The sequence below is a fragment of the Eubalaena glacialis genome, chromosome 19 (assembly GCF_028564815.1).
Source record: "Eubalaena glacialis isolate mEubGla1 chromosome 19, mEubGla1.1.hap2.+ XY, whole genome shotgun sequence".
Classification (NCBI taxonomy): Eukaryota; Metazoa; Chordata; class Mammalia; order Artiodactyla; family Balaenidae; genus Eubalaena; species Eubalaena glacialis.
Genome location: NC_083734.1, coordinates 10,047,012 through 10,067,279, shown reverse-complemented (window position 1 = coordinate 10,067,279; position 20,268 = coordinate 10,047,012). Strand labels below are relative to the sequence as shown.

Here is a 20,268-nt window from a genome sequence, read left to right as displayed (position 1 = left end):
CGGATCCAATTCCCCTGCTGCTGTGCCTCAGCTCCGTCCCCGTACCAGGATCTCCCGGCCCCCCCGGCCCTCCACCGAAGCGCCTCACTGGACCGAGGCGTCTCACTGGACCAAGGCGTCAGGGTCCCCAGCTGAAGCGCGGCGGCGCGTGGAACGCAGGGCTACGCAGCGCGGGGGCGGAGGGCGGGAGAGCGGCACGGGACACGCAGGCGCAAAAGAGCGAGTGGAAGCACCGCCCGGCACGGCTCGGGTTAAGCGGCTGTGCGCAGGCGTGGGGATCGTGGGCGGGACGGTCCCGTGGCGTCTGCGCTCTCGCGCAGGCGGGACTAGGCGCGTGGTGGCCGCGGCGGCGCTGTTCGCCGGCTGTGACGTACTAATTGTGCGCCACCACCGCCGGTGGGCCTGGGGCTCGCGGGAGGGGAAGGAGGAGGAGGAGGGGGAGGTGGTGGAGGTGGAGGCTGAAGCAGAGCGAGAGGCGGCCGCGGCGGGGCGGCTCGGCGGGGCGGCGCGCGGCCCAGAAGCACTAGAATCCTGAATTGAGACGGCTACGCCTGAAGACAGCAGGAGTGGCGGGGCAGCCGCCGTCGCCGGAGAGATGAGCCGGGAAGCCTGAGGCCGGAGACGCCCGCCCTCGGGCCTGTCCGCCCGGCTTCCCCGCTCCCGGTGAGGACGCCCCCTCCCCTCCCCCCAGCTCTGCCACGGCCTCTCCCATTCCTGGACCCCATTCCTACCTAACCGGTGCCCAGGAGGCCCTCGAAGGGGCTTTTTAAGGCCCTTGCACGCCGAGCCGCCCGAGCCTGTAGGATCATACCGGTGCTGGGACGCATTCTGGTCCCCGGGACGGAGCAGGAGAGGGGGCTGGGCCAACCTAGCTCGGCTCAGTTCAGTCCCAGCGCGCCTTGATTCGGCTACCTAAGCACCGCTTCGGTTCTGTTTCAGTTTCCTCTAAAATCATTCCCTTTCCATTAGATTTTACGACCTGAACCATAGCCCTGGTATCCCCATTCCTTCCTGAGACTACCTGAGCATGCCCACACACCCCACTCATCCCACGGTGATGGAGAACTCTCTTCCCACTCTAGATCACGGTTTCTCTGCGGAAATTGTGTTCTCCTCAGGTATCTCTGTACCATGTCAGGATTCCCGTACTGAGCCTTCTCCCTTATTAGGCTCTCAACTAGGACATTCTTGGTGGTATTAAAATAGAGAAGTGGAGGCTGAAAATACTAGGTTTGATCTGGGGATCTGAGAAATAAGAGCCTCGAGGCCTGCCGCTTAGCCATTCTTCCTTGCCTCTATCTGAGCAGGAGAGAGATGATGGCACAGACTCTGAAGGGCACCTTGTGGACCATATTAACTAGAAAGATATGAAGTTAGGAGTTTTGAAGTTTTTTCTCTTTTCCTTAGTTTATTTGCATTTGATTGCAGAAGAGGCGTGCTGAGGAAGAGAGGCAGAATCCGGGGTGTAGGATGTTTGGATTCTGACGCTCTAACCTTTGTTTTACAGGTTACTGGAAGATGAAAGAGACTATACAAGGGACCGGGTCTTGGGGGCCTGAGCCTCCTGGACCCGGCATAGCCCCAGCTTATTCAAGTCCCAGGCGGGAGCGTCTTCGTTGGCCCCCACCCCCCAAACCCCGACTCAAATCAGGTGGAGGGTTTGGGCCAGATCCTGGTTCAGGGACCACAGTGCCAACCAGACGCCTTCCTGTCCCTCGGCCCTCTTTTGATGCCTCAGCTAGTGAAGAGGAGGAAGAAGAAGAGGACGACGAGGAGGAAGATGAGGAAGAGGAAGTGGCAGCTTGGAGGCTGCCCCCAAGATGGGGTCAGCTGGGAGCCTCCCAGCGGCCTCGCCCTCCCCCTCCCCGCCCTGCTCATCGGAAAACGTGTTCACAGCGCCGACGCAGAGCTATGAGAGCCTTCCGGATGCTGCTCTACTCAAAAAGCACCTCGCTGACATTCCACTGGAAGCTTTGGGGGCGCCACCGGGGCCGGCGGCGGAGCCTTGCACACCCCAAGAACCATCTTTCACCCCAGGAAGGGGGTGTGACACCACAGGTGCCATCCCCCTGCTGTCGTTTTGACTCCCCACGGGGCCCACCTCCCCCCCGGCTGGGTCTGCTAGGTGCTCTCATGGCTGAGGATGGGGTGAGAGGGTCTCCACCAGTGCCCTCTGGGCCCCCCATGGAGGAAGATGGATTAAGGTGGACTCCAAAGTCTCCTCTGGACCCTGACTCGGGTAAGGTGGGAATGGGGCAGAGGAGGGCATGGGGAGAGCTAAGATCCTGGGAGACCAGGAGCCTCTTGCTGTGGTGAGAACTGGGTCTAAGGAAAGTATGAGGGCAGAGAGAGGGAGGGTCCAGAACAGCAGTGAAATGTCTTCAGCCCCACTTTGAGCAGGAACTAAGTCTGGGAAGAGAGTCAAGGCCGGGATACAGGATCCATAAGTAGGTGTCCTGTGCATAGATGAGAAAGGGAGTCGCGGTTTAGAAAAGTCAGTCATGTCTGCTTGAAGTCCCTCTTCGTGTGGCCTCTCAGGATAAGTGCCCCTGCGTGTACATTTCTAGAGGGTGCCGTTCTTATAGTGGTGGGATGGGATCTTTCTGAGTAGTGGAGTACATCACCTGGACAGTTGTGTGTGACATTCTCACTCAGAGTATTTCTCTTTCGGAGAACCCCACTAAACTTCAGGCTTTCTTTTTATTTATTTATTTATTTATCTATTTTTTAAAAATGTTTATTTATTTTGGTTGTGCTGGGTCTGAGTTGCGGCAGGCTTTCTATCTCTTTATTAATTATTTGAGTATTTATCGAGCCTTTGCTGTATGCCAGGTACTATGCTAGGTGCTAGGCATATTGTGGTGAGAAATATTTCTGAAATTTACATCTCTCTGAATCCTAGTGTTTTCTTGCTTTCCTCCTGTTTATGAGTACAGGCATACCTCATTTTATTGCGCTTCGCTTTATTGCAATGCAAAGACATTGCATTTTTTACAAATTGAAGGTATGCGGCAACACCGAGTAGAGCACGTCTGTCAGCGCCATTTTTCCAACAGTATTTGCTCAATTCATGCTTGTATCACGTTTTGATAATTCTCGCAATATTTCGAAGCCTCCACCCATGAAAAGATTACAACTCACTGAAGGCTCAGATGATAGTTAGCATTTTTTAGCAGTAAAGTATTTTTTTAAAAAGTATTTTTATTTTATTGGCATATAATTGATTTACAAAGTTGTGTTAGTTTCAGGGGTACAGCAAAGTGATTCAGTTATACATATACATATATTCATTCTTCTTTTAAGATTCTTTTCTCATATAGGTTATCACAGAATATTGAGTAGAGTTCCCTGTGCTCTATAGTATATCCATGTTGGTTATCTATATTATGTATAATAGTGTGTCTTTGTTCATCCCAAGCTCCTGATTTATCCCTCCCCCCGCCACTGTTTCCCCTTTGGTAACCATAAAGTTTGTTTTTGATATCTGTAAGTCTGTTTCTGTTTTGTAAGTAAGTTCATTTTGTCTTTTTTTTTTAATTAGGTTCCACATATGAGTGATATTGATATTTGTCTTTGTCTGACTCACTTCACTTCGTATAATAATCTTTAGGTCCATCCATGTTGCTGCAAATGGCATTATTTCATTCTTTTTTATGGCTGAGTAATACTCCATTGTGTATATATACCACATTTTCTTTATCCGTTCCTCTGTTGATGGACATTTAGGTTGCTTCCATGTCTTGGCTATTGTAAATAGTGCTGCCATGAACATTGGGGCACATGTATCTTTGCGGATTATGGTTTTCTCCGGTTATATGCCCAGGAGTGGGATTGCTGGGTCATATGGTAGTTCTGTTTTTAGTTAAGGAACCTCCATACTGTTCTTCATAGTGGTTGTACCAATTTACATTCCCACCAGCAGTGTAGGAGGGTTCCCTTTTCTCCATCTCCAGCATTTATTTTTTGTAGACTTTTTGATGGTGGACATTCTGACTGGTGTGAGGTGATACCTCATTGTCGTTTTGATTTTCATTTCTCTGATAGTGATGTTGAGCATCTTTTCATGTGTAATAAAGTATTTCTAAATTAAGGTATGTACATTTTTTTTTTAAGACATAATGCTGTTGCACACTTAATAGATTATAGTAAACATAAGTTTTACATGCACCAGGAAACCAAAAAGTTTGTGTGACTCGCTTTATTACATTATTTGCTTCATTGTAGTGGTCTGGAAGTGAATCCGCAATATCTCTGAGGTATGCCTGTAGTAACTTTTCCTCTCTGTCTTTTATAACCTCTTGGACATAATTATCTCATGCTTTAGGGTTTTCATCCTTTAGAGTTTATATTGGTAGATTTCGTTCCAATTCATCCTTTTTGTGGTCTTACAATTTGTGTGCATCATTTAATCTTCCCATTGGCCTTTGATCTGAGCCAGTTTCTTGCCTCCATTCTGTTTCCCCTGCCCTGCAGGCCTCCTCTCTTGTACTCTGCCCAACGGCTTTGGGGGACCACCTGGGCCAGAAGGGGAGCGAAGTCTGGCACCCCCTGATGCCAGCATCCTCATCAGCAATGTGTGCAGCATCGGGGACCATGTGGCCCAGGAGCTTTTTCAGGGCTCAGATTTGGGCACTGCAGAAGAGGCTGAGCGGACTGGGGAGAAATCTGGCCAGCACAGCCCCCTGCGGGAGGAGCATGTCACCTGTGTGCAGAGTAAGGAACCCTAGAGGATCTAGTCTCTTTCCCACAGCTGACTCCTAGATCGGAGTCCGGAGGCCTTACCTCACTCCTCTCTCTCTCCTCCACTCAGGCATCTTGGATGAATTCCTTCAAACTTACGGCAGCCTCATCCCCCTCAGCACTGATGAGGTAGTAGAGAAACTGGAGGACATTTTCCAGCAGGAGTTTTCTACACCTTCCAGGTGAGGCATGAAAGAGATGCTCTTTGGAAGAGGGCTGGGACCGGGGAGATGGGGTGAGAATGCTGCTGCCTTTTCTCCCATAGGGATGTAGTCAGGGAGGAGGAGGGAGCTAGAACTGAGGGGAGGAATCTGCAGGCAAGATGCCAAGCCCCTGTGAGCCAACCGGGAGGGGCTTTACGTGGGACCCTGAAATACCACGTGTACCTAAGTATTCATGTACCTCTTACTGGGGAGTAAGCCTTTAGCAAGTCCTCAAAAGGACCCATGACCGAAAAAAAGAAAAAAAAAAAAAGGTTAGTTTTAGATTCTTATTCTAGGCAGTAGAAGGTACTTCTGTGTGCCCTAGCCCCCTCGTCTCTTGTGTGACTCCACCCTTGGCCTACCCAGGAAGGGCCTGGTGCTGCAGCTGATCCAGTCATACCAGCGGATGCCAGGCAATGCCATGGTGAGGGGCTTCCGAGTTGCCTATAAGCGGCATGTGCTGACCATGGACGACCTGGGGACCTTATATGGACAGAACTGGCTCAATGACCAGGTAAGGAGGCATGCAAAAACAGGCCCAAGAGGGGATTCAGGGAGCAGGGTGTCTGGGGCCCTCTGCATGGGGGAGCCCTGTACCCATGCCACACCCTCCATGGCAAGTAGCCTCCCATCTTCTCCCCAGGTGATGAACATGTATGGAGACCTCGTCATGGACACGGTCCCTGAAAAGGTAGGCCTAACCAGATACTTCAGTCCCTGCAAGAACTTCTGCAGTTTTAAGCAGCTTTTTCAGTCCCTTTCATCTCCTCCATTTTACATGAAGAGGGTCTTTCTTTCTGGGGAGAGGGAGTAGAAGGTAATTTGTTCAATTCAAATCTGTAATCTTGGTCCTGAACTTAACAATTCTAGTCCTTTCCTCCAGTCTGTAGTGTTTTTCCCCTATGGCTAACCCCACAGATTGGAGTGGGAAGCTATAAGATGAGGTTAAAAATAGTTTGTGTTTTTACCCTCAGTGAGTTGGACTAGAGTTTGTTGAAACCAGTCCTTAGAGCCATAATGAAATGGAGTGGGCTGGGGAGAGGACACTTAGCAGGAGGGCCTGAGGTCTTTTAATTCCATCCAGCTCTTTTGTATCATTGGCACAGGTGCATTTCTTCAACAGTTTCTTCTATGATAAACTCCGTACCAAGGGTTATGATGGGGTGAAAAGGTGGACCAAAAACGTGAGTTATGAATTCACCTCTACTTGTGTAACTCCTTGCCTCTAAAGAAGAGTTCTGTTTCCTGTGAGCCCTTTCCTCAACCCTGTTTATTCAAACTTTCAAGTATTTATTAAATGTCTTCTGTGTGCCAGGTGCTGTTCTGGGCACTAAGGATACAGTATTAAATAAGGAAAACTTCTTGCCTTTATGGGGTGAGAGTAAATATGCAAGTTAAATTTCAGCTAGTGATAAGTGCTGTGAACAAATTAAAACAGTAATGTGGTAGCATGGGGGTGGGTACTTTAGATTGGGTGGTCTGGGAAGGCCTCTGTTAGCTGAGACTTGAATGACAAGGAGCTAACCCTGTGCAGATCTGGGGCAAGGGTGTTCTAAGCAAAGGGGACAGCAAGTACATGGGACACAAAGTGAGAAAGAACGTTTGAGGGTCAGAGGGCCTGTGTGGTTGGAGCAGAGTGAGCAAAGGGAAAACGATAGAAAATTTGGTCAGAGAGTAGATAACGTGAGGCATGGAGGGTAGATTTTTTTTTTTTAAATAAATTTATTTATTTATTTATTTTTGGCTGCGTTGGGTCTTCGTTGCTACGCACGGGCTTTCTCTAGTTGTGGTGAGCGGGGGCTGCTCTTCATTGCAGTGCGGTGGCTTCTCTTGTTGCGGAACACGGGCTCTAGGTGCGCGGGCTTCAGTAGTTGTGGTGCACGGGCTTAGTTGCTCCGCAGCATGTGGGATCTTCCCGGACCAGGGATCAAACCCACGTCTCCTGCGTTGGCAGGTGGATTCTTAACCACTGCGCCACCAGGCAAGTCCCGAAGAAGGGTAGATCTTATTCTTTGTGTTCTGAGAAGCCATTGAAGAGTTTTAAGCAGGGTGGGAAGTGCCTCATGTTTTAAACTCCTGTTTCAATGATAGATTGAAAGAGGCAAGAGTGGAAGCAGGCAGGCTAAATGGAGTAGCCGAGAAGTCCACATGAGAAACTTGGACCAGAGTGGTAAAGGCAGAAATAGAAGTAGTTTTATCTAGGATAAATTTTGCCGGTAGAACCAATAGGACTTTCTGATGGATTGGACATGAGAAATGAAGAAAAGATAAGATTCAAGGGATGAAGGGGAGCCAGCTTGGCGGTGGGGGGGGAGTTCTTTTCCCCTGTCCAGTTAGTTTACCTGCCCTCTGATTCAAAGGCCAGGAAATTTCTACATTGAGGTGGGGCCGTTGACTCCAGCATTTCTTAATTCCTGTCTCCAGGTTCAACAGCTTACACCCTCAGGGACCTGGCAGGCCTTCTTCTGGTAGAGGCAGGGTGACATGCAGTGGAAAGAACTTGGCTTTCTATATGCCGGTGTTTAAATCCCACCTCTGCCATTTCTTACTTCTGTGACCTTGAGCAAGTTACTTTACTTTTCCAAGCCACAGTTTCCTGATGCGAACTTTCTCAGAGGATTGTTGTGAGCGTTAACTGATTGAGCATCTATTAGGTGCCATGCATTGTTCTTAGTGTATCATGGATATTAACTAGTTTAATCTGCATAACAAACAGGTGAGGGTAGGTACTGTTATTTTCACCCTCTTACAGAAAAGGGAACTGAGGTACAGAGAGTTATTAAGTAGCTTGCCTATGGTCATACGCTAGTAAATGGAAGAGCTGGGTTTGAACCCTGAGAGTCTGGCTCCAGGATCCTGAGCCTGGGTTCTTAGCTACTAAGCACTTGTACCTTTAATGTGTGAAAAGTACCTGGCCCTGTCCTGGGCTCTCGAGTGTTTGTTCTGCACCACCTCCTCTGGCCTGCCTTCCTCCTTAAGCCCAAGAATCCAGACATCCAGATGCTGAGCCTTGCCTCACAGTCCAGGGGCTGGGTATTGAGTTCTCCCACTTGGCTCCTTGCCTGCTCCTCCTTTAGAACCCTCCTGGCAATAGGCAGGATTCCTGTGCTGTCTTACCTGATCTCCAGCACTGCTTCCTTAGGTGGACATCTTCAATAAAGAGCTACTGCTAATCCCCATCCACCTGGAGGTGCATTGGTCCCTCATCTCTGTTGACGTGAGGCGGCGCACCATCACCTATTTTGATTCGCAGCGCACCCTGAACCGCCGCTGCCCTAAGGTTTGAGAGGGAACGGGAAAGATGGGCAGAATGTGGGGAGGAGATCCAGTGGCAAGGCATTTCAGGCAGAAGGGTGGGTTTGGGGTCGCTGAGGAGCAACCTGGGCTTGGTGCCTGTGACCACCACAACTTGGGTTCCGTTGGGAAATGTAGGGGCATCACTTCCTCCTTTTCTCCATCTACATAGCATATTGCCAAGTATCTACAGGCAGAGGCAGTGAAGAAAGACCGGCTGGATTTCCACCAGGGCTGGAAAGGTTACTTCAAAATGGTCAGTTTCTAGAGGAGGGTTATTGGGGGGGGGGTTTGGGGGCATGGTAGGAGGCAGAAGTTGAAGCCATACTTGTAGGGTCTCCTCCAGGAGAAGGGCTTACCTTCTTTTTATTCTCTAGAATGTGGCCAGGCAGAATAATGACAGTGACTGCGGCGCCTTTGTGTTGCAGGTAAGCAGATACCAGTTGGGTTAAAGAGTTGGGAGGGAGGCGGGAAGCTGTTCTGCCTCTCTCATTTGGCTCACAGCCACTTAGGGAGCGGGAGTAAGCTTCTGTGTTAGAATGCAGAAACCCTGATTTCATTGTCCTCTCTTGGTTTCTCCATACTGCATGGGGACTGGGTGTGTGGTCCTTGGTCTCTGGCCCTGATATAGCTGCCTTCTGATCCCCTAATGCAAAGTATTTTCTCTGTTAACACTAGGTATTTTATGTACCAAATAGGAACATTGGCTTTAGAGTCAGACTTCTTTTGAGCCCCAGTCTATGGGACTTTGGCTTCCTTTGTGAAATGGGAATGTTCTCGGAAAGATCCAGTGAGATGTGTATCATACAAAATATGTAGCACAGGTCCTGATTTGGGGGGGATGCTCAGTAGATGGTTCTCATGGCCTGCTTTGTTAACACCCAGTATTGCAAGCACCTGGCCCTGTCTCAGCCATTCAGCTTCACTCAGCAGGACATGCCCAAACTTCGTCGGCAGATCTACAAGGAGCTGTGTCACTGCAAACTCACTGTGTGAGCCTCGTATTCCAGGCCTCAAGCCCATTCATTAATGGGCAGGGGGACATGGGAGACCCTTCCTTCCCAAGAAACTCCAGTTCCCTTTGTCTCTAGCCTCTTCCCACCCAATTCCCTTTGGATTTTCATATTTAAATGTTTTAATTGATTTCTGTATTTTTTTTTCTTTGAGAGAACATTTGTTGATTTCTGATGTTCAGGGGTTAGCCATGGAAAATCCCCTTTTTCCTTCTGTCTACAGGGGAGTATGGCCTTGTGGCCTGGGTGGGGCAGTCATCTCCCTTCCATGTGCAGGGCGGGGGGGGCAGGAAAATCTGTGCTGGGGTGGTGGGCGGGCAATGGGATTACTGCCTGCCAGATCTTCAAACTTTTTTTTATATATATATATATATTAAATACCATGGTCCTTCTCTGGTCAATAAAGGATCCTTTGGAGATACATAGTGGTGGTCTTCCTTAAGGGGCCTCAAACTAGTGGATATCTCTCTAGCTTTCCTCCAGTCAATGCTGTTAGCTACCCTTTCATGGATCTTGAGACTTACGGGGGGCGGGGGGCCAGCTTTCCATCCGTGGCTCAGACAGTGCCAAGACCATGTCTTCAACCAAAAGGATCCCCCAGCAGGGGGAGCCAGGGCTGGAAGGAGGGAGAGTAGGTAAGCCTCAAAAATACGGGAGCTTGAGAGGTGCTGAGGTTGGGAACACAGCATACTTAAGGGAGCCCACCAGGATTCATGACAGCAACCCCAAATGCTCTTAAGCCCGTTAAGTCAGTTCCTTCATCCTTTCTCCCTCCAGCCCGGGGCTATGGCCCTTGATTCCATTATCGCTGTACATTCGGAGTTGGTGTCCGATTTATCTTTGCTGCAGGAGAGAACAAAATTAAATGTGGGTCCAGTGGAGACCTGCAGCAGAGGTAGAAGGAAGTGCTGGTCCCGGGAGCCCGGAAGTCCCTGGAGGCTGAAACCTCGCCCCCCTTGCGTGATAGGGTCTGCTAGGCCACATGACCAGGGCACTCTCGCCTCCGCACGTGTAGGGGTGCAGGGCACCAAGATGGCTGCCAGGCCTCGAGGCCTGAGTCCTGTATGTCACTTCCGTACCGGCAAGAACGGCGGGCCCTTTAGCCAATGAGGCTGTGGGGCGGGCCTTCACCTTGATAGGCACTCAAGCTATCCAATGGTGGCTGCGTGCCAGAGCGCCGACGAATGAACGTCACGCCGGGTTGCTGAGCGGCGGCAGGCGGAGCTGAGGAGGCCAAGCCAATGCGATGGCTGGGGCGGGGTCGGGCTCTCTATAAGTTGTCGGTAGGCGGGCACTCCGCCCTAGTTTCTAAGGATCATGTCTGCGAGTCAGGATTCCCGGTAAGAAAGACATTTGCAAGAGATTGTGGCTACTTACCCTGCCGTCCCTTCCGAGGACCCCGCCGGGGGACGCTGAGGTTCACCGCCCTAGGCCCCCCCAGGGTTGCGGGGCGACCAAGCCGGGAGCACCCTTGGGGGGGGTGAGGGGCGGGTCCACGGCCGACGTTGCCGCCAGGGCCTAGGCAGAGGCCGAGGACGGCCCAGGTTTCGGGGCTCGGCGCGCGAGGTGCGCGAAGCCCCGGCGCTGAGCCGGGCGGCGAGGTCGCGACCTGGCGTGGGAAAGAAAGGTGGAGGCGACCGTGCGTGGCCCGGAGCCGCCGGTCCGGTTGCCTCACTGCCGGAGGGAGGGCTCGCGCGATCGGGATTCCGGAGGATTCTGACGGTACCACTCGCCGAAGGTGGGGGTGCCTGCGTCCTCAAATCCAGTCGCTGAGTCGCGTGGAGCTATGGGTCGGGGGAGAAGAAGCCGGCCGTTCAGTGTGCTGGTTTTCTTGACGGCCAGGACCGAGCCTAACCCCGAGGAGCGGCCGCGTGAGGCACCAGGAGCCCACCCGGCGCCGGGCGGGCGGGTCCATTTTGCCGCACAAGCCGGGCAATTGGCAAACTGCGGATGGTCAGGTCCACTTTCCTTCGGGGGTGAGCGGCCTGAGGTATGGGAGGGCGACGCCATTTCGCGACGGGGGCGGGCGGGATGTGGTTTGTTCCGGGGGGGGGGTGGACGCCGCCGAGTGGTCGAGGGAGCAAGCACATGGCGTCCCGAGGTGTTCCCCTCCCCCAGTCCGCTTCGCTTCTAAGTGTTGTGCAATCTCCCCCTTTGCTAGCTCGGCTGGGGCTCATTGTGCGCGAGGCCGCCACCGCCCGTGGCCTCCCACATCCGGGCACTGCGAGGGGGGGAGATGGGCTCGAGGGAGTGGGGGAGGGCGCGGGCTGTATGACGTGGGGGGAAGGGGAAGTCCTACCCTGGCATCTGGGGAGGGGAGGGCGGGACTTCCGGCGCGCAGGGGCCACGGTGGGAGGTGCACGCGTTGGGGCTTGGAGCGTCAGGCTCAGGACACGTGGACCCGGAGGCAGGCACCACCTCCGCGCCCCTTAAGCGCAGATCGGTTCCTTCCAGACTCTGGGTCTTCTAGGAAGGTTATTCTATCATGTCGGGGTCGGCTTGACTTGATCCGCTCCCGAGATGGGGCCTGACTCAGTTGTAAAGTAACTATTCTGTTTTCTGGGAACACGTGGGGCTTGGATTAGGGAGTGAAGGCTGATGGCATCATGCAAGGTTGGTTTGCTGGTAGGAAGAGGCCGGCTGTCAGGATTTCTACATACTGTATTTTTAAACCGACAGATCTAGAGACAATGGCCCCGATGGGATGGAGCCCGAAGGCGTCATCGAGGTGAGGTTGGACCCCTCCCACCATTATCCTTTAACTCTGGGAAAGGCAGTGCCACTGGCATTGTTCTTTGGCTTTTGACGTGGTGGTTTAGTGAATACACCAGTGATTGAAATCCAGGATTCAACTGTACTACGTAACATAAAACTCCCAGGTAGTTAGACATGACACCTTAACTCCCTTGCAGAAATTTGTTTAAAATACTTAAGTTTTTAAAGTGTGTTTAAAACATGTCACTCAGATTCTGTTCTCCTTTCTACAACATCCAGGTTCACTGTTTACAAGTGGGCTGGCCCCTTAGGGGGGTTTCCCAGGTCATGTAGAACCATCAACCATCTGGCTTCCATGGGGAGAAGAGAGGTTGTGGGCTCTGAAGCTATGGTGCAGGCACAAGGTCCTGTTTACTCCAATGCAAGAGCACAGCCTTATTTCTATTTTAATTTCTTTGTTTTCTGTAGAGTAACTGGAATGAGATTGTTGACAGCTTTGATGACATGAACCTTTCGGAGTCACTCCTCCGTGGCATCTACGCCTACGGTTTTGAGAAGCCTTCTGCCATCCAGCAGCGAGCCATTCTTCCTTGTATCAAGGGTAAGACCCTTCTGCCCCAGAACAAGTTCTGGACTGTCCCTGGCCTGGGTAGAGTGGCGCCTGGTTGGTGGTGCCTGTCTCATATCAGCCAGGGACAAAGTAACTCCTTGTTTATCCCAGCTTGGCTTTTGGTTTGTGCCCATGTCTGGTTCATGCCCTGGAAACATGGATTGCTGGTTTAATTTCAACAAGGTAGTGTTTTAGCCAGATCATGCTGGCTTTTTACAGCTGTATTTCTAGCCCAATTTTGTGCAGTACTAAATGACTGAAACCTGGCCTGATTTTCCAGATCTGTTCTTGTTTGGATACTGTGTTGTCATGTAGAGTCTGAAGCACTTACTGCTGGGCACATATTTCTATTGGTTGTTTATTGATCTCATTCAGCAGGGCTGTTCAATGTCCCACGAGTCCAAAGAATGCTTTCTACCATATCAAATATCTCTCCTAATTTGTGTTTAGGTTACGATGTGATCGCTCAAGCCCAATCTGGGACTGGGAAAACGGCCACTTTTGCCATATCAATTTTGCAGCAGATTGAATTGGATCTAAAGGCCACCCAGGCCTTGGTCCTGGCACCCACTAGAGAGTTGGCTCAGCAGGTGAGTTTACCTTTCTTCCCTTGGAGGACTTATTTAGAAGTGATTAGCATAAACCAGAAATCAGAAGTTATGTGCCCCAACTCCTACCACTTTTGGAAGACCTGAAGTATGGGGAAAAGAGATGATGTAAAGTCAGTTGATGACTTTTATGTCTCAAGACTTACTAGGTAAATTGTAAGCCTTTTCCTCACCAAACACTGTAAGCATCCCTTACTCCACCCATTTCCTGAGTCAGACGGGAAGGCTGCTGGGTGGAGCCTGGCCGGCTGGGCAAGTTTGGCTGTTTTATGAACAAAACCCCCTGGCAATGGGCAAAGAGACACCTGATTGGTGGTGGTGTCTTGTATCAGGGGCAAAGCAGATGTCTAGTCCTTTCTTCATCGTAGCTTGATGCCTGGGTTGGTGGCCAGAGCTGTTTCATGGCTGGGGCACATAAAATGTTGGGCTATTTTCCTGGGTCTTGGAGGGGAGGAAGATCAGAAACACTTGTCTCATAAGTTGATTATTGAGTTTAAGGGAATGTATTCTTACAGTGTTCTACGGAGGTATCGTGGTCATTCTATGCCTAACTTCTGAACAAAGGCAGTGTAAGCAAGAAGTTACAGTAGAGCTCCACTCGAGGGCCCTTAACGTTTAGAACATGCTTTAAGAGTGAACATGCCATCTAATATAGGCAGGAGTACAACAGTACATAGGTGTCATTCCACGCACAAAACTAATTGCTGTGACCCATCAAATAAATGGGTCACACAGTTGACTTCCAGAAAGCTGTGAGGTCTAATCGGTTAAGAAGCCATATTGAAGTTATTTCAGGGGGCCATTATTGTGAATCAGTGTGTACATTCAGGAGCCAGACTGAGTTCAAATTCTGAGACTGCCATTTATCAGCAGTCTAATCTTAATTAGATAGTTTAACCTACCTGTTTCTTGCTTAAGAAGTGAGCTTAATAGTGTTTGTCTCAGAGCTGGAAAGAATAAAATACATAAGCACTTAAAATGGTGCATGGCAGTTGTAGCTAATATACAAGCACTTATGTTTTTCTGCTTCAGATACAGAAGGTAGTTATGGCCTTAGGAGATTACATGGGTGCCTCGTGCCACGCCTGCATTGGGGGTACCAATGTGCGTGCTGAGGTGCAGAAGCTGCAGATGGAAGCTCCCCATATCATCGTGGGTACCCCAGGCCGTGTGTTCGACATGCTTAACCGGAGATACTTGTGTGAGTGTACAGTTTTCTAGCCCTCTGGGTCACTTCCTTATGCATGCCTTTCCAGTTTCTTAACGTGGCCACAATTTGATTCCCAATGATATCCTCTGAGAGTTGCTCTGTGATGAACCCCATGCGTGTCACCTGAGCCTGGCTTCCCTGTCATCTCAGCCCAGGTAGTGTTCTACTTCCCAGGGCTATTGTCTGGCCTGGCAAGGGGGTCCCAGGCAGAGGATCAGTCTTTGTTTTCTGAGAGCAGACCGCCTGTCCCTGTTTTTTTTTTATTGGGAAAGTTAGGTGTAGTTCACACTTCTCTAGTAACTACCTGTTGGTGTTCTTCTTTCTGCAGCTCCCAAGTACATCAAGATGTTTGTACTGGATGAAGCTGATGAAATGTTAAGCCGTGGGTTCAAGGACCAGATCTATGACATATTCCAAAAGCTCAATAGCAACACCCAGGTGAGGAGGACATTGGGGTCTTGCTTGCATGGCTGACAGTTGCTTTGTATAGGTTGTGGTGTGCTTGGGGTGATGATGGAGCATTATCAAGTGCCAAAGGAGGGACTTCCCTGGCAGTCCAGTGGTTAAGATCCGGCACTTCCAATGCAGGGGGTATGGATTCGACCCCTGCTCGGGGAACTAAGATCCCACATGCCACGTGTTGTGGCCAAAAAGTTAAAAAAAAAAAAAAAAAAAAAATCTTGGATGATATCCAGGTATCTAAAAAAACACAAAAGTTCCAGGGGAACCATGGAGTTCTGGAGTATCCCCTACCCTGAGACTGCTCTTTTTTTTCATTAGGTGGTTTTGCTGTCGGCTACAATGCCTTCCGACGTGCTTGAGGTGACCAAGAAGTTCATGAGGGACCCAATTAGAATTCTTGTCAAGAAAGAAGAGTTGACACTGGAGGGTATCCGCCAATTCTACATCAATGTGGAACGAGAGGTGGGGCCCAGTGCAGGAGGCGGACCTGGTGGTAAGTTGTTGGGTATAGCCCCTGACTGATCTCCCCCCACCCCACCAGGAGTGGAAGCTGGACACACTGTGTGACTTGTATGAAACCCTGACCATCACCCAGGCAGTCATCTTCATCAACACCCGAAGGAAGGTGGATTGGCTCACTGAGAAGATGCATGCCCGAGACTTCACTGTCTCTGCCATGGTGAGGTTTCTCCACCTTGTTTTACCAGCAGTGTCACATGTCAGGGTCCTACTCACAGTCAGTTCTCTCAGAACCAACACACCTACTTGTTACACCGTTCTATTTCCTGTTCTAGCACGGAGATATGGACCAAAAAGAACGAGACGTTATCATGAGGGAGTTCCGCTCTGGCTCTAGCAGAGTATTGATTACCACTGACCTACTGGTAAGTAGAAGGGCATTTGGACAAGAGTGGAAGGAAGATGGAAGAATCCAAGGTGATTCCCTCTTCCAAGGGGCCTGCTAGTGCCCCTCTTCAGGAAAGTAGCAACTTGGAATAAAATCTGGCATGCCTCAGGTTTCTGGGGAGAGGGGATGTTTGTTTCCTTGCCTTCCTTTGGCTGCCTACATGTATGCTTAAGTCTCTTCTGAATAGACTTACGGTGTCCTCTCATTCACACACTGAAGCTGCCTTCTTTCTGGACATAGGCCAGAGGCATCGATGTGCAGCAGGTTTCCTTAGTCATCAACTATGACCTCCCCACCAACAGGGAAAACTACATCCACAGGTAAATGCAGATCTGGACTGTTAACCAACCCAGTCCCCTCCTGCCCAATCCTCCCTGCACGGAAGCTTCTGATTTTCTCCGTCTCCCTTATCCTCACTTACTCTAAGGGTCCCCTTGTTTTCCAGAATCGGTCGAGGTGGACGTTTTGGCCGTAAGGGTGTGGCTATTAACATGGTGACAGAAGAAGACAAGAGGACTCTTCGAGACATTGAGACCTTCTACAACACCTCCATTGAGGAGATGCCCCTCAATGTTGCTGACCTCATCTGAGAGGGGCTGTCCTGCTACCTAGCCCCAGCCAGGGCTCAATCCTTGGGGGGCGCTGAGGAGCAGCAGGAGGGGGGAGGGAAGGGAGTCAAGGGATGGACATCTTGTCATTTTTTTCTTTTTTTTTTTTTTCTTTGAATAAATGTCACTTTTTGAGGCAAAAGAAGGAACCGTGAACATTTTAGACACCCTTTTCTTTGGGGTAGGCGCCGTCTCTTCTCCCAAAAACACTAATCCATTTCCCTAACCTAGTCAACCTCCAAACCCCAGAGGCTCTCCCCACCCCACCTGAATTCCTCTGAAAATGATTCAGTGGGGGCTACAATGTCACTCCACCTCATTTGCTGGACCAAATCTGGAGGGAGAACCCCCGAGTTAGGTGGCCCAGGGGGTTGTCCCCAGGTGGGGGGAGTAGGGGAGAGAAAATGGTAGCCATTTTTACATTGTTTTGTATAGTATTTATTGATTCAGGAAACAAAGACAAAATTCTGAATAAAATGACTTGGAAACTGCCTGCCTTGGCTTGTCATTTCTTACCTCCCCTTCCCTCCCATCTGCTATTGGGTACAGCTCTACTCCCTTCTGTTGAGCTTTTGTTGTTGTTGACTGGAAAATGGTCGTGTTAACTGGATAATATGACCTTTCTGGAAGGGGCTGGGCAGACCATCATAAGTACCTCACGTGTCTCAGCAAAGAGGAAGCAACAGACGGAGAGGAAAGGGAGTGGAAATAAATGTTCAAATCGTACATCCTATTGAACTCTCCCAGGGAGGGGCTGCTGGCTCCATAATCACTTGTCACAACCACTAAGCATGTTTTGCTGAGGCAGACAAATGAATCCCCAAGGATCCACTTACCCAAAACTCCATCTCACTATCCACATGACACATGCTGATAGCCCCTACTTCGGTGACACCAGAGCCAATCATCTAACTCTGACAAAATTTTAATGACTAAGAGATTGGTGGCTGGGACTGAGGTGCCTGAGTCAGGCTGGGGGTTGGGTTACCTCAGTTACAGGAAGTCGAAGATTTATTTCCTCTTTTTCCAAACGAACGAAGGCAGAGGGTATAGGGTTGATTGAGCAGGCAGCTGGTACCGACACAGAGCCAAGCTGGACTCTGGGCGGAGGCTGCTCTGTCATGAGGTTGGCTGTGCTCTTCTCTGGGGCCTTGCTGGGTCTACTAGCAGGTAAGGAGAAAGGGGACCGAAGGGGAGGGGGCCCCTGGGAAGGAGCCTGCCCCTGGGTTGCTAACCAGTCTTTCCTCTGAAAGCCCAGGGGACAGGGAATGACTGTCCTCATAAAAAATCGGCCACTCTGCTGCCATCCTTCACGGTGACACCTACAGCTACAGAAAGCACAACAAGCCCTGGAACAACCAGCCACAGAACGACCACTTACACAGCTAGCACCACTCATAAAACTACCACCACAGGCACCACCAGCCACGAGTCTTCAACAGCCACTCAAGCCACTCACCATCCTGCTACCACCACCAGCCACGATTCTTCAACAGCCACTCAAGCCACTCACCATCCTGCTACCACCACCAGTCATGGAAATGCCACAGTTTATCCAACAAGCAACAGCACTGCCACCAGCCCAGGACCCTCCACCAGATCCCCCCGCCCAGGACCACCTCCACCCTCTCCAAGTCCTAGCCCAGGCTCCAAGGAGGCGATAGGAGACTACACTTGGACTAACGGTTCCCAGCCCTGCATCCGGCTCCAAGCCCAGATTCAGATTCGAGTTCTGTACCCAACGCAGGGTGGAGGAGAGGTAAAGCTAAAAAACAGTAGAGGACATAAGGGGAAGGGAATGAGGCCTTCTGCTATGGTTCAGAAGGGAAAGAGGAAGAGTAAAGAAGTAGACGAATACAGGGCGAAGACAAAGGGAAAAGGGAACCTTGGATGGCACAGCTGTGTAGTCTTGTGACCCTCTCTCGTCTTTAACTTCTGCAGGCCTGGGGAACCTCTGTTCTGAACCCCAACAAAACCAAGGCCCAAGGGGGCTGTGAGGGTGCTCATCCCCACTTGCTCCTCTCATTCCCCTATGGACAGCTCAGCTTTGGATTCAAGCAGGTACTTAACCCTCATCCCTCACTCTCACCCTCCAAGTGCCCTACCCCTACCAACTTCTTGCCGCACTCCTTACTCTGTGTACCTGGATGCCACTCTCCCCTGCTGCCCTGAGTCTTCCTGGTCACCTCCCCAGGAGCCACTGCAGAGCACGGTCTACCTGAACCATGTGACTGTGGAGTACAACGTGTCCTTCCCCCAGGCAGCGCGTGAGTAACCTTCCCTTTCTCATCACTTGCACTAGATGTCTGGGCTCCTGAAGGGACCTAGGCTGGGGGTATGGTGGCGATGTGGATATGGAGCTGACCCTTCCTCGTTCTTTCAGAGTGGATATTCTCCGTTCAGAATTCATCCCTTCGAGATCTCCAAACCCCTCTGGGCCGGAGCTTCAGTTGCAGAAACGCAAGCGTCATTCTTTCACCAGCTTTCCACCTTGACCTGCTCTCCCTGAAGCTACAAGCTGCTCAGCTGCCCCCCACAGGGGCCTTTGGACCAAGTAAGACCTATTCCTTCCCTCCTAGAATTTTCCCACTGCACTGAAAGCCCTCCCCCCCAAGGCCTATAATCTCCCTTCCTGCACCCCCAAATTTCCTCCCCCTCTCAAGCTTGTCAGAGCTAGGGTAACTGTCCTCCCCTCCTCTATAAGACTCTGCCCAGGCTCCCCTTTTGTTTTTTGCTCTGAGTCATCTAGGTGGGCCAGCCCCTCACCAATCTCCTACTTCCCAACATCCCCCATTCCCTCCTCCCTCCTTCCACCTTTATTCCAACCACCACCGTTGTGATGCCTACTTGCCCTATCTTTCCGCCAGGTTTCTCTTGCCCCAGTGACCAATCCATCTTGCTGCCTCTCATCATTGGCCTGATCTTACTCGGCCTCCTCACCCTGGTGCTTGTTACCTTCTGCGTCATCCGGAGACGCCCACCCACTTACCAGCCCCTCTGAGCATTTGTCCCAACAGCCAGGGCACCAGGAGGTGCCCTAATGTCTCACCACTCAACTGACTCAGAGACAAAGTTATCTTCCTTCCCTGTCTTGATGAACAAAAGCAGAGATAATGCAATCGGGAGGCATGAGGAGAGAGATGTTTATTAAATATGACTGATTCCCCCTCCCCCATCTCCAGTGGGAGAATAATAAAACTTGATCAAATCTTTATCCTTGGTTTTCCTTGTCCTTCCTGCCAGGATTAAAAGCCATAAGTTTCTTGTCACACACCTTTCTGTACCTTCCATGGTTGAGTCTTGGGGAGCCAGGAACAGCTGGTGAGGGGGGATGAAAATGTCGCTGTGTGGCCCAATGCCCTCATGGGTTCATCCTTCGAAGCCTGACACAGCTGGTGTCAAATCGGCCTCGCCTCCCTTCCTCCTCTTCTTCTGGGGCCCCTGGCTACTCCAGTTCCCTCTCTCCTCCAATCCAGTGGAGCCACCCATCCCAGCAGCCTTCTTCCCAACCTTCATATTACAGTTACAGGCGAAGTAGACAGCAACAGCAATGAGTGTGGGTGGGATGGTCACAGCCCTGCCCTGCCCTGTTTCAAATGCCCTGCCCTACCCACTGTGCCCAGGCCTAGCGAACAGCCTGGATTAAACTCTCCCCGCACCTGGGATGCTCCTATCTCACCTGCAAAGGGTTTTCATCAACCACGGGAACAATGCGTACTCTGAACTCCACATACAATCACCCTCTGTGCTCCTGGGAACAACATGCCTCCAGCCTGGGCTACCCACGGAGCCAACCCTTAAGTCCCTGGTGGTGGCGCACCTAGTGGTGGTGGATGGCACCTCCCAAGGCAGCCTGAATCCAGATTCTTCAAAGCACCTCCCTGACCAATAAGTGCCA

At 50.9% G+C, this 20,268-nt stretch overlaps 3 protein-coding genes and 4 non-coding genes across 8 annotated transcripts; all 7 read left to right on the top strand.

The window, feature by feature from the left end:
- The first annotated feature begins 442 nt into the window (after positions 1-442).
- On the top strand, positions 443-9,546 carry SENP3 (SUMO specific peptidase 3). The gene is made up of 11 exons (XM_061176714.1): positions 443-663; positions 1,508-2,239; positions 4,474-4,713; positions 4,811-4,922; positions 5,310-5,457; positions 5,587-5,634; positions 6,050-6,127; positions 8,086-8,223; positions 8,410-8,493; positions 8,615-8,665; positions 9,123-9,546. Exons 2-11 carry the CDS (start codon positions 1,519-1,521, stop codon positions 9,231-9,233), a joined length of 1,731 nt encoding a protein of 576 aa, XP_061032697.1. The 5' UTR covers positions 443-663; positions 1,508-1,518; the 3' UTR covers positions 9,234-9,546.
- A 979-nt stretch (positions 9,547-10,525) lies between these two features.
- EIF4A1 (eukaryotic translation initiation factor 4A1) lies at positions 10,526-16,526 on the top strand. 2 transcript variants are annotated; one of them, XM_061176715.1, is made up of 11 exons: positions 10,526-10,590; positions 11,930-11,978; positions 12,434-12,566; positions 13,026-13,165; positions 14,216-14,384; positions 14,722-14,831; positions 15,174-15,317; positions 15,397-15,534; positions 15,650-15,739; positions 16,003-16,082; positions 16,208-16,526. In XM_061176715.1, exons 1-11 carry the CDS (start codon positions 10,568-10,570, stop codon positions 16,350-16,352), a joined length of 1,221 nt encoding a protein of 406 aa, XP_061032698.1. In that variant the 5' UTR covers positions 10,526-10,567; the 3' UTR covers positions 16,353-16,526. The 2 variants fall into 2 exon arrangements, with proteins under 2 accessions (XP_061032698.1, XP_061032699.1); XM_061176716.1 differs by lacking the exon at positions 10,526-10,590 and adding an exon at positions 11,112-11,240.
- LOC133080995 (small nucleolar RNA SNORA48) lies at positions 12,601-12,735 on the top strand. Its single transcript, XR_009698672.1, has one exon. It is a non-coding gene; the product is annotated as a small nucleolar RNA SNORA48 (small nucleolar RNA).
- On the top strand, positions 13,462-13,601 carry LOC133080996 (small nucleolar RNA SNORA48). The gene has a single exon (XR_009698673.1). It is a non-coding gene; the product is annotated as a small nucleolar RNA SNORA48 (small nucleolar RNA).
- LOC133081012 (small nucleolar RNA SNORD10) lies at positions 14,489-14,629 on the top strand. The gene has a single exon (XR_009698687.1). It is a non-coding gene; the product is annotated as a small nucleolar RNA SNORD10 (small nucleolar RNA).
- On the top strand, positions 15,785-15,926 carry LOC133080978 (small nucleolar RNA SNORA67). Its single transcript, XR_009698654.1, has one exon. It is a non-coding gene; the product is annotated as a small nucleolar RNA SNORA67 (small nucleolar RNA).
- An 855-nt stretch (positions 16,527-17,381) lies between the features above and the next one.
- On the top strand, positions 17,382-19,582 carry CD68 (CD68 molecule). The gene is made up of 6 exons (XM_061175036.1): positions 17,382-17,540; positions 17,624-18,129; positions 18,312-18,431; positions 18,565-18,637; positions 18,754-18,924; positions 19,238-19,582. The coding sequence occupies exons 1-6, from the start codon at positions 17,492-17,494 to the stop codon at positions 19,369-19,371; spliced, it is 1,053 nt and encodes a 350-aa protein (XP_061031019.1). The 5' UTR covers positions 17,382-17,491; the 3' UTR covers positions 19,372-19,582.
- The last annotated feature ends 686 nt before the right edge of the window (positions 19,583-20,268 follow it).